Consider the following 12,735-nt stretch of genomic DNA (forward strand, 5'->3'; position numbering starts at 1 on the left):
GATCCATAAAGTCGCATAGCGATCCATAGACTCACACAGAGACTGAGACTCACATAGAGATCCATAGACTCGCATAGAGACCGAAGACTCACATAGAAATCCATAGAGATCCATAGACTCGCACAGAGACCCAGACTCACATAGAGATCCATAGAGATCCATAGACTCGCACAGAGACCCAGACTCACATAGAGATCCAGAGATCCATAAAGTCGCATAGCGATCCATAGACTCACACAGAGACCCAGACTCACATAGAGATCCATAGACTCGCACAGAGACCCATAGACTCACATAGAGATCTATAGAGATCCATAGCCTCGCACAGAGACCCAGACTCACATAGAGATCCATAGACCCGCATAGAGACCGAAGACTCACATGGAGATCCATAGATATCCATAGACTCGCACAGAGATCCAGATTCACATAGAGATCCATAGACTCGCACAGAGACCCAGACTCACATAGAGATCTAGAGATCCATAAAGTCGCATAGCGATCCATAGACTCACACAGAGACTGAGACTCACATAGAGATCCATAGACTCGCATAGAGACCGAAGACTCACATAGAGATCCATAGAGATCCATAGACTCGCACAGAGACCCAGACTCACATAGAGATCCATAGAGATCCATAGACTCGCACAGAGACCCAGACTCACATAGAGATCCAGAGATCCATAAAGTCGCATAGCGATCCATAGACTCACACAGAGACCCAGACTCACATAGAGATCCATAGACTCGCATAGAGACCGAAGACTCACATGGAGATCCATAGACTCGCACAGAGACCCAGATTCACATAGAGATCCATAGAGATCCATAGACTCGCACAGAGACCCAGATTCACATAGAGATCCATAGAGATCCATAGACTCGCACAGAGACCCAGACTGACATAGAGATCCATAGAGATCCATAGACTCGCACAGAGACCCAGACTCACATAGAGATCCAGAGATCCATAAAGTCGCATAGCGATCCATAGACTCACACAGAGACCCAGACTCACATAGAGATCCATAGACTCGCACAGAGACCCAGATTCACATAGAGATCCATAGAGATCCATAGACTCGCACAGAGACCCAGACTCACATAGAGATCCATAGAGATCCATAGACTCGCACAGAGACCCAGACTCACATAGAGATCCATAGAGATCCATAGACTCGCATAGAGACCCAGACTCACATAGAGATCGATAGACTCGCATAGAGATCCAAAGAGTCGCATAGCGACCCATAGACTCACATAGAGACTCATAGACTCACATAGAGATCCATAGACTCGCATATAGATCCATAGACTCGCATAGAGACCCATAGACTTGCATAAAGACCTATAAACTCGCATAGAGATCCATTGACTCACATAGAGACACATAGACTCGCATAGAGACCCATATACTCGCATAGAGACCCATAGACTCAGGAAGGGATTTAAAGACTCACATAGAGACCCATAGACTCAGGCAGGAACCGATAGACTCATACTGACAGACCCTGGCCTCACCACAACCCGGCCTACGCGAGTCTCGTGGAGACACGTCCCGCAGGACAGACACCCACAGACTAGGAGGAAGACCCACAGACTGATACTCAGGGGGGGGGGCGGGGGAGTGGGGAGGGGGGTAATGCGCCGCTCGCTACGGCGGCTGCCGGAGCCACCTCCGTCGCGGCGACGCCGCACTGGGGGATGGCGATCTGCGATCTGCGAGTGTGGGAGAAGGGTAGGGGGGGTACCTTGTCTCCCTTGTCGCCCTTCATCCCGCGCGCTCCTTCCGCCCCCTGTGGGAGAGCGGAGAGCAACATCAAAAGGAAAATACAAAACACGCCAGGCGCACACAGAGGGAGATGAGATTCGCCCCCACCTCTCTCTCTCCCGCGCGTAGCCTCTGGCAGGCTGTTGGGGCAAGTGCTGTTAGCGGGTCGCAAAACCTATCAATGCTGGCGCGTACAAAGACAAAAGTGCCTTACATAGCCTCTAACAGGCTGTTGGGGCAAGTGCTGTTAGCGAGTCGCAGAACCTATCAATGGTGGCGCGTACAAAGACAAAAGTGCCTTACATAGCCTCTAACAGGCTGTTGGGGCAAGTGCTGTTAGCGAGTCGCAGAACCTATCAATGGTGGCGCGTACAAAGACAAAAGTGCCTTACATAGCCTCTAACAGGCTGTTGGGGCAAGTGCTGTTAGCGGGTCGCAGAACCTATCAATGCTGGCACGTACAAAGACAAAAGTGCCTGATATAGCCTCTAACAGGCTGCTGGGGAAAGTGCTGTCCGCGAGTCCCAGCACCTATTAATGCTGGCACGTACAAAGACAAAAGTGCCTGATATAGCCTCTAACAGGCTGCTGGGGCAAGTTCTGTCCGCGAGTCCCAGCACCTATTAATGCTGGCACGTACAGAGACAAATGTGCCCCGTGTAGCCTCTAACAGGCTGTTGGGGCAAGTGCGTGTTAGCGAGCGGCAACGCAAGGGGGCGGGTGCGGCCAGTAACTGCTCCCAGGCCGCCTTTGTCTCCCCCCAGTGCCGACGCATGACACGCCGCGCCGGGCACTCGTTTGAGGCTTGAGATTGGGGTGCTTCGCCAACGAACATCTTGGACAGCTCGTCTGGATTGCTTCGAGCGAACGCGAGCCTGCCGATGGGAGACTCCGTGCGGTGAAACCGCTGCCGAGTTTTGCTCGTGTTGGAGCCAGCGCCGCCGAAGAGATGCACTCCCTAGCACCGGCGGGGACGTGTGGCCCATGGGATGTTTACAAAAAAAAATTGTTGTTTTTTTACGTGGAGGGACAGGTTTGGGAAGAAGGCATAGAGGACGGATTTTTGAGTTTAGTTTAGCACGTGGCGGGCTTTCGCGACCAATATCATCAATAATAGAGGCTTTGTTTTGGGTTAGACCTCGTTAATATATAAATGTGTCGCTAAAACTGCCCCCACCCGACGCAGCCAATTAGTAATGTTTGTCACGTAAACAAAACGTGTGCTGGAGTGCAAACCCACAACGTTTGCCATCAATGGATTTGCTCTCCAACACACCGGTGTGTTGGAGTGCAAACCCACAACGTTTACCATCTATGGATTTGCTCTGCAACACACCCGTGTGTTGGGAGTGCAAATCCACAACATTTACTATCTACCGTGCCAACGAAGTTCACTACACACACACGTAAATATTTCTGATTATGAAATATATTTTAAAAAACACATGCTCCATCGTTTTGGCTGCCTCTGGATCACGAGATGGCTAGCCACCGTCTCGGCAGGCGGCGGCGGTGTCCGTGTTTGTGTGTGCGCGCACGTGCGTTTAAACAAACGTACCTTCACGCCGCGTGGACCCGGGTAACCCACGGGGCCCTGGGGACCCAAAGGGCCCTGTCGACAGAGACGCACACGGCACACGGAGCAGCATGAGTGAGACGGGCAGGCCAGTCCAGTGAGGGAGCCCTCCCTCTCTCTGCGTGGTTGACGCAATCGTACGGAGTTTCTCGAGTTCCAAGTTTATAAACGTTATTTTTGTCTAACCGGGCAGGAGAGTCGGAGGGGCCAGGATTATAACTCGAACGCATTCGTCTGCCAGGGCACGGAATCCCCATCGAGTTGTGATCTGCATTGTGGTTCTAACATCTCGCCGCGGTGGCTAGGAGATGTTAACTCCCTCGCCTGGTACGCTGGAGGTCGTGGGTTCGACACCGACCCCCGTGGTCGCGTGGACTTTTCTCCAGGTCCTTACGGTTTTTCCCTCCGCATTTAGAATCGATGTGCGTTTAGTGCAGTGGTTCTTCTTAAGCTGGAGGTGCACGCTGCACCCCCTGGGGGTCGCGAGATGCCCTTTCTGGGGGTGGCGAGACGTGGCCAGATTTAGTTTTTAAAAGGTAAATCATCGAAGACGCAAATTAAGCGCGGGGCAACGTTCAGCACAACTTACTTTTGTTTCATCAAACCCGATGTATTTGTTAACATTACAAATATTTCAACGATTGGGTGTAAGCCTGCAGTAAAGGTTAAGAGTCACTGGTTTAGAGGATTTGGCTGCCGCTAGAAAATGTCCACACAATGACGACGACGACGATGATGAGGTCGCTTCTGAAAAGAAGAGCTATGCAGCTCAAGTGGGCCCTGAAACCTGGTGAAGTAAACAAGATAATGCTGATAGTTTAGTTTGTAGAAATTTACGAAATTGGCATGCATGGTCCCTGATGCAGGCACGACGTTGGGCCCCCCCTCTTGAGAACGACATCACGGCATCAATGCCCTCCCTACCATATTCATAGCTGTCAACCCCTTATCAGTGCCCTACCTTATTACAGACCAATTCAGACCTCATTGGTCACCCCGTGCCTCTTATAAATATCAACGTTCATCCTACAGAGTCCCATGATCACAAGGGAGAAACACAAACAAAATAGACTAAACATTTTTTGTGCCCGTGTTGAAACGGCTGTTCGAAATATGCACCTGGAAACTCAATGTCCCTGTACAAAAATACGGGGTAAACCGTATGGGTTGACACGGTGCGCATTCTTTAGCGTCCGCTCTTAGTGACGAACCCACCTCGAAGTACCATAATTACGATTATTATGACGACTACTACTACTGCTACGGTTATGAGCACATTGCCGCAGTATTGACCAGGGCGGCCGCCGGATTTGAACAACCACCAAAAAAAGCGGCCGAACGCGTCACCGCAGCGGAGGGCCGGCGACGATCATCCTTTTTTATTGTCGCTGTGCTCTTGGTCGCAACCGTCGCGGTCAAAGCGGAATGAGTTTGCCGGCAGTGTTCCCCAATTAACTCCCCTTCAAGTGACTTCGTTTGCATATGAATAGCGGTGATTTGTAACAGAGCCAAGGAGGACTGCGGTCGAGAGGGGGGGGGGTGGAGGTGACACAGAGCTGCGGGTTTGGAAACAATAAAAGTTTCATCCGTGGTGAGAAGCAAGCCCACGTGTGCGTGACCGCACGCACGGATGGACGACTCGTATTCCCCGGGACGGGCCAAGGAACGGCCGATCGGCAGCGGCGACGACGCAAGAGGGCGCCGTCTTGATGCATCACGCACAAGCGAGCAGGAGCTTGTTGTACGGATAGTCCTGACCCCCCCACCCCGCACACTCCCCCGCCCCGCGCCATGGGAACGTGGAATTTCCTCCACTGGGATCACGGCTGCTAATGGGAGATGTGCACGCCGTCCCCTCCTTACCAGCTGTCCCTTCTCGCCCGGCTGTCCTTCTTTCCCAGGGTGGCCCTGGCACGCACACACACACACACACAGACACATGCACACACACAGACACACGCACACACACACACAGAAACGCAGACGCACACACACACGAACACACAGACACGAACATAAAGGTCCCCCACAGAGCCTTCGACAGACCGTCGGGGCAAGCAGCACCCGTGAACACCGCTCATGGCGAGCACAGCGGCGGGTGTTTGCCAGCACCACGCCCTCCCACCCCCCCCCCCCACCCCGGCCACCTTTGTCTCCCCAGTGCCGACTGTTTACACGCCGCAAACCAGGTTACTCATTCGAGGCCGAGGCGGCCTCTCGGCTAGAGCCCCCCCCCCGACAACCGCCGTTGTCGATTGTCAAGAAGCGGGAATCGAACTGGGGCGGCCGGGTTTCGAGGCGGGGGCCGAGCGAACCAACGGCCGCTGCCGCCGCCGCTCCCCCACGCGAGAGTTGACGTCGCGGTATTCCCCAGCAGCGGCGAGGGTTCACGAGCTCGTCGAGCGCCTCTCAACGACGCGCGACGCGTGACGCGCCGCCGGCGGGGATCTCGCCGCGACGGCGAGGGTCGTCGATTGTGATCGGCGCTTCTCGTTTAGTCGAGCCGGAGGCTGCGGCAGCGTGGAACTTCGGGAGGAATCGTTTAAACACAAACAAGAAACGGTGCCGCAATGTGGCACGGCGCCCACCACGGGGGAGTCGGGAGCGAGTTGAGCAAGAGGGCAGCAGACGGGGCGGAGAGGAGCGGAGCGGGGGGGGCAGTCAGTTGCGTGGGAGAGGGAAGGGAGGCCGGGACGGAAGTCTCGCAGACGGACAAAGAGGGGGAGGGCAGGGGGAGAGATGGAGCAGCAGCAGGGGGAGAGGGGGGGGGGGGCGTCGGTGCAGGGAGGGGAGGAGGAGGGGGAGAGGGAATGACCAGGGCCAAGACGTCAGGGTTGATGAGAGGGTGATGGTGATGAGAGGATGATGATGATCATGATGATGATGAGAAGGTGATGGTGATGAGAGGGTGATGATGATGATGAGAGGGTGATGATGGTGATGATCATGATGAGAAGATGATGATGAGCATGATGATGATGAGAAGGTGATGATGAGAGGGTGATGATCATCATGAGAGGGTGATGTTGATGCTGATTAGAGGGTGATAATGATGATGATGAGAGGGGAGGAGGGAAGAGAGAAGGAGCGAGCAGCAGCAGTGACCTGCACGGAGCGGGCAGTGTCTGTTCTCAGAGTGGGCGGGGTTATGGAGAGGGGAGGGGTTCAGAGTGGGGGTGGCCACACAAGAGTCACGTGAGTTTTGAGAGACTCGCATAGAAATTCAGACTCACATAGAGACCCACAGGCTCACACAGAGGCCCCTTAGACTCGCATAGCAACTCACGGATTCACATACAGACCCACAGACTTACATAGAGACCCTTAGACTCGCAAAGGAACTCACTGTTTCACATAGAGAGACCCATAGACTCTCTCACACACACACACACATCTGGCGAATACGTGAACTTCTACAGGTGAACGATGGAAAGTGGCCAGCGGCACCGCCGACGCTGGTGGGCGGTGTAGAAATCCACTCACGGGAGGTCCGTCAGATCCCGAGAACCCGGGCAGCCCTGGCTTCCCGACAGGACCCTGAGTGGAGAAGAAGGGGTTGGTGGGAGGAGAAGAGACAAAGATGTTACGTTCAAAGAGTTCGGCCCAGAATGACGCTGAGCCAATGCCTAGCCGGCACCACTGAGATCCTGGGTTAGACTCACATAGAGACCCATAGACTTACACAGGGATCCATAGACTTACACAGGGACCCATAGACTCGCATAGAGACCCATCGACTCACATACAGGCCCAAAGACTTACACAGGGACTTATAAACTCCCATAGAAAAATATAGACTCACATACAGACCCATAGACTTAAGTAGGGACCTATAGACTGGCAAAGAGACCCATAGACCCACACAGACTGAGCTGTAGTTCTCAAGTGTTACGAGTTGATGGTTTCAGCCCTGTCACCAGCAGTCACTGCACGCGCACAGAAAAAAGAGACTCTGCTGACGTAACATTTGGTTCTTCAAATGAATTCTTCCGAATTCAAGCCCTGAGAGCCAAATTCTCGGTGTGACCATCACGCGGGACGAGCATTAATCTCCGCAGCGGAGCGGGTGCGGGGCGAGCGTTGCCCCATAGCCTGTGAACATGGAGGTCACTTGAAACAAGGGTTCTCAGAGGCTGCTCTGTGATATCTGCTTCCGCGGGCTGCACTGCTCTCTGCAAGGGATCTGGATGGATCCGTTGCGTGGTGACGCCATGCCAAGAGCACGGTAGCGGAAGCATCAAAAAAGGGGGCAAATTGTTTAGATTTGCTGATTATCCTGGGTTCACGTTCGGGTTTCCAGCCACCGCGCTACTAAACCGATTTGAGTTTTGTAGATCTAACGTGGTTTTGTTCCACGTTAAAGGTTTTCTGGGTGAGATCGGGTGAATATAAATGCGCCGTAACCCTCCACAACCCGACACGGACAGTAAGGTTTGTCGCGTAAACTACGCGTCCAATTACGTGACGAATCTTACTGCCCGTGTCGGGTGGTGGAGGGTTACGACGCATTTATACTCACGCGATCTCACCCAAAAACCTTTATTATGGATATTGATCGGGAAAGCCCCAAGCGTGTGGGTCTGTTTGTTTCAGTTCATAGCTTCGTTCTTTATGCGAACCACCCACCCACCGGCCCCCCCTCTCCCCTCCCTCCAACGCGATTAAGCCGCGGTGCGAGTTCGGGTAAACGGGCGGAGTTCCGAGATCTCGGTGGACGTACCCTCTCTCCCGGTTGTCCGATCGGCCCCTGAGGTCCCGGCATGCCCTGCGGACACAAGAGAAGAGGGCGCACGCACAGAACGCCGGTTTACATTCGCTTCCCCGACGAGGCTAAAGGCGCAGCCCAGCAGTTTCCTGCTCGTGCCACTGCCGGGGGGAAGGGCCTCCTCCTCCAGCGGTGGCTGAGATCAGGGGGGGGGGAGGGGGGGGGAGTCGGGGCAACCTGCGGTGGCTCTTTGAGGACCACTTCACGACAATCATTTATTACGGACCCCGACACCGTGCCTCGAACTCTCCATGCACGCGCGCATTGAAGCAGCTTTTAAAATATTTGTTTCCCCCCCCCCCATCATTGCCAACGGCACTTGGCTCGACGCAGCTCCGGAGAGGGAGGGCGCCCCCCCCTCCCCCCGCCACCTCTCTGAGAGAGGCCAAGCCGGCCGGCTCTTTCCGTCGATGGCTGCGCGGTTTTCCGGCAATAACGCGGCCGCATCCGCACGCTCTGAACCCTCCGTACCACGCAACTCGCCCATCGATCGACCGCAGTCGGATTCATGCCGACGGGCAGATTGCAAGGGGTTGGGTTTTAAGAAACGCCGTCTTTGATGCCTCCGAATTCTGAATTTGTTTCCAACTTATTCATTCCGAGTGGGCGCCTCGCCATAATAACGAGTATATATTCCGGCGCAAAAAGGCATGGGGAATTTAGTTAATTGCCACGTTGGAAAAGCCCCTTAGATGCCGCGTTGTGCTGGGGAGACGCTGATGAGCGCGGGCCGGTCTAAGATGACTCCCCCTTTGGGCTGCTATTCCATCTCTGGGTGTCGCGTCCCCCCCCCCTTCCCTTCCGCCCACACACCCTGGCACCCCCAGGGCCCACCGGCGCTCATCACCCAAGTGAACGCCGAAGCGCTGTCCTTCATTTGTCCATTGACTTTAGAAGTAGCAGTTGGGTTTTTATTTTGCTTGGCAGTGGCTGGATATGGGATTTGGTCCTGGTATATATACATAAAATTAATTCGCAGCATTGTGGGATGCTATTAGCAGGAATGACGCTATTAAAATGAAAGCATTATTGTTATCATTAAGAATAATACAATTGTTGAAATGGTAACGAGTTGGGCACGTTTTGCTACCGCGACAAAACCTCTTGCCAATCGTCTGTGTCGGGTGGTGGCGAGGATTAACGACACACATCTCAAATTCACTACCGTCTAACCCGAACTGTGATGGATTATTAATAATATTGTTATTATTCCACCGCTCAAGTCGGCTTCGAGGCCTCGGCGTTCATCTCCCGTTCAGAGCCCCCTTGCATAGCCACTGATCGCAATTCTATACATTCCTATGGCCGGATGGTGGCAGCAGGAGGAGGAGGAGGCGGGTAGTGTATCTCCAGAGGACAACCACCGTTGAACCTCGGCCTCACAGCCCCGCAACCCGTTTGAGTGACGCCAAACGGAGCGGCGTACGGGCTGGCTCGAACCTCCTCGGCGGGGATGCGAACCCGCGACATTTTCCCCCTTCGCTAGCCGCTCGCGCTGCCGCTGCCACCGCCGCCGCGGCCGAGACGACGCCCGGCAGCGCTGCACGTTCCATTGGCGGGCGACGTGCGGCATCTCCCGTGTTTTTGTATTCGCTCTCCGATGCGTGCTTTACTGCACCCCCCCCCCCCCACCGGCTTTGGTGCCTCTCGCTCAACGTACCCCAAGTGCGTCTCTCTCCAATCTCTCTCTTTTTTTTACGATCAGTGGCAACAAGAAGATGCTCGGTGTAGTCGGCACTTTGCTTCGTTCATCATTTCGTTTTGTTTTTTAAATAATAACTTTGCTTTATATAAACCCCACCTCTCGCTCACTCTCTCGCTCACTCTCTCGGTCACTCTCTCGCTCGCTCTCTCGCTCTCTCTCTCGCTCGCTCTCTCTCTCTCGCTCGCTCTCTCGCTCCCTCTCTCTCTCGCTCGCTCTCTCGCTCGCTCTCTCGCTCCCTCTCTCTCTCGCTCGCTCTCTCGCTCGCTCTCTCGCTCTCTCGCTCGCTCTCTCCTCCCTATCTCTCTAAGGTGCTTCTTCCACGGCGACCCTTATTAAGCCTCAAATATGGCAACAACAGCAAAAATGATACTGACAGTAATGAATACACACACGCGCGAAGAGGTAAGGGAATTCGTTTAATTGCCAACATTTAAATGCCCTTTAATCCGTTCCGTGCCACCGGGGGAGGAGTGCCAGACGACGCCGACGAGATCACGCGAATCCAAATCCATTCCGTGGGCCCGGCTGACCGACAACAAATGAGACTTTGGGGGGGGGGGGGGCGGGGGGAGCATCGCGTTCGTGTTTCCTCTCCCATACACATGCCACGATTCACTCTCTCTCCTCTCGATCTCCTGTCTCTCCCCCCTCGCTCTCCTCACTCTCGCCTCTCTTTCCTCTCTCCTCTCTCTCTCTCTCGCTCTCTCTCTCTCCGGTCGAGAGCGTGCACCGATAGTAAATCACGATAAATAAACGTTATCCGGGACAATTACGTTAAATCACCACTGAAACGAGCGTAATGTTAATATTGTGTAACTCGCCCAAGAGCACGTGCTCTCCGAGACGACTTCCTGTCTGTGGGAGTGGCGGCCGCTCTCAAAGGAGTCGGTGGAGCACGGTCACCCTCCTCCCTTGCAGCTCGTCCAAGATCGTTCACCCAACGTCCATCAATATTCTTTAATTCACAGCTGGGTCAGTGTGAGTCTATGGGTCTTTGTGTGAGTCTATGGGTTTCTGTGTGAGTCTATGGGTTTCTGTGTGAGTCTATGGGTTTCTGCGTGAGTCTATGGGTCTCTGTGTGATTCTATGAGTATTTGTGTGAGTCTATGGGTGTTTGCGTGAGTCTATGGGTCTCTGTGTGAGTAAATGTTTCTCCGTGTGAGTCTATGTTTCTCTGTGTGCTTCTATGGGTCTCTGTGTGCTTCTATCTTTCTCTGTGTGAGTCTATGGGTCTTTAAGTGAGTCTATGGGTCTCTGTGTGAGTCTATGGGTCTCTGTGTGAGTCTATGGGTCTCTAAGTGAGTCTATGGGTCTCTGTGTGAGTCTATGGGTCTCTGTGTGAGTCTATGGGTCTCTAAGTGACAGGCGAAGGTCTAACTTTGCCCCTCTCTCGAATGATTCTAATTCATGTTTGTTGTTGCGTTCCTCCTTCCCCCTCCTCCCACCTCTACCCCTCCTCCTCCTCCCCCCTCCTCCCACCTCTACCCCCTCCTCCCCCCTCCTCCCCCCTCCTCCCCCCTCCTCCCCCCTCCTCCTCAGGAACCCCATTTCTGCTGAACACCTCGGAGGTTTCCGAGCTCAATGTTATCCGTAACAGAGGTGTCATGGGGTTAGTTGGCGTGACACTACGAATGCGTCGTTACGCCCGCCGCCACCACCGCCCCACGCAGACCAAACAACTCAGGGGGCTCGTCACGTGGACAAAACCGCGGCCAATTGGCTCAGCACTCGGCGGTCGCGTGTTAGAGAGTGAACCAACTCGGGTACCGCGGTGGTCACAAAGCGAAGACGACATCACGGTCCAAGAGGTAAAAAATGTGTTGGGGACGTGGTGAAGGAGCGGCCCCTGAAACGTCTACAGGGCTGCATCAGTTAACGCCCCCCCTTCCCCCCCCCATCCCCCGCCCACCTTTAGTACGTTAATAAATATATAAATGGCTACGCGCAGCAGCGTTCTTCTGTCTAAGAAAATATCTGAAAGCCCTTCTCCGGCGAACGCATCAAAAGGTCTTCTTCAGAGAGGCGCGCTCCATATGCATGCACACGGCGGCTCTCTGTGCGGGCGGTAGATTGTCCCGGAAAGGAGCGGCCCGCATGAATATGTATCGCGCGTGCACTCTCAGTCGCGTAAATGTCAAACCCGGAGACATCAAGGAATACGGCTGAGAGCGTAACCCGCCCTTGCCTTCCACTTTGATTTTTTTGAAATGTTATGGTTTTTTCTGTTTTCGTTTTTATTTATTAATTTCCCCTCCCCCCCAGCCCAGCCCCACCCCTCCCACCCCATCCCCTGTCGATCTTGACACAATGCCAAGGTCACCCTGGGGGAGGGGGGGTCAGAGGTCACCTAAGAACTGGCCGGCACCACCGTTCCCTGCTGCCCAGACTCACACAGAGACCCATAGACTCACACAGAGACCCATAAACTCAGACAGAGACGCTTAGACTCACATAGAGACCCATAGACTCACACAGAGACCCATAGACTCACACAGAGACGCTTAGACTCACATAGAGACCCATAGACTCACACAGAGACCCATAGACTCACACAGAGACCCATAAACTCAGACAGAGACGCTTAGACTCACATAGAGACCCATAGACTCACACAGAGACCCATAGACTCACACAGAGACCCATAAACTCACATAGATACCCGTAGACTCACACAGAGACCCATAGACTCACATAGAGACCCATAGACTCACACAGAGACCCATAGACTCACACAGAGACCCATAGACTCACATAGATACCCGTAGACTCACACAGAGACCCATAGACTCACACAAAGACCCATAGACTCACATAGAGACCCACAGACTCACACAAAGACCCATAGACTCACATAGAGACCCATAAACTCACATAGAGACCCACAGACTCACATAGAGACCCATAGACTCACATAG

General features: G+C 53.8%; 1 protein-coding gene across 1 annotated transcript in view; it reads right to left on the reverse strand.

The window, feature by feature from the left end:
• The window catches only part of LOC144951292 (uncharacterized), a 273,910-nt gene that overhangs the window by 106,796 nt on the left and 154,379 nt on the right, over nucleotides 1-12,735 (reverse strand). The window contains 5 exon segments of the mRNA XM_078881487.1: nucleotides 1,755-1,799; nucleotides 3,333-3,386; nucleotides 5,214-5,258; nucleotides 6,834-6,887; nucleotides 8,071-8,115. Coding sequence (XP_078737613.1) covers nucleotides 1,755-1,799; nucleotides 3,333-3,386; nucleotides 5,214-5,258; nucleotides 6,834-6,887; nucleotides 8,071-8,115 — 243 coding nt within the window.

The sequence above is a fragment of the Lampetra fluviatilis genome, chromosome 61 (assembly GCF_964198595.1).
Source record: "Lampetra fluviatilis chromosome 61, kcLamFluv1.1, whole genome shotgun sequence".
In the NCBI taxonomy this organism is placed as follows: Eukaryota; Metazoa; Chordata; class Hyperoartia; order Petromyzontiformes; family Petromyzontidae; genus Lampetra; species Lampetra fluviatilis.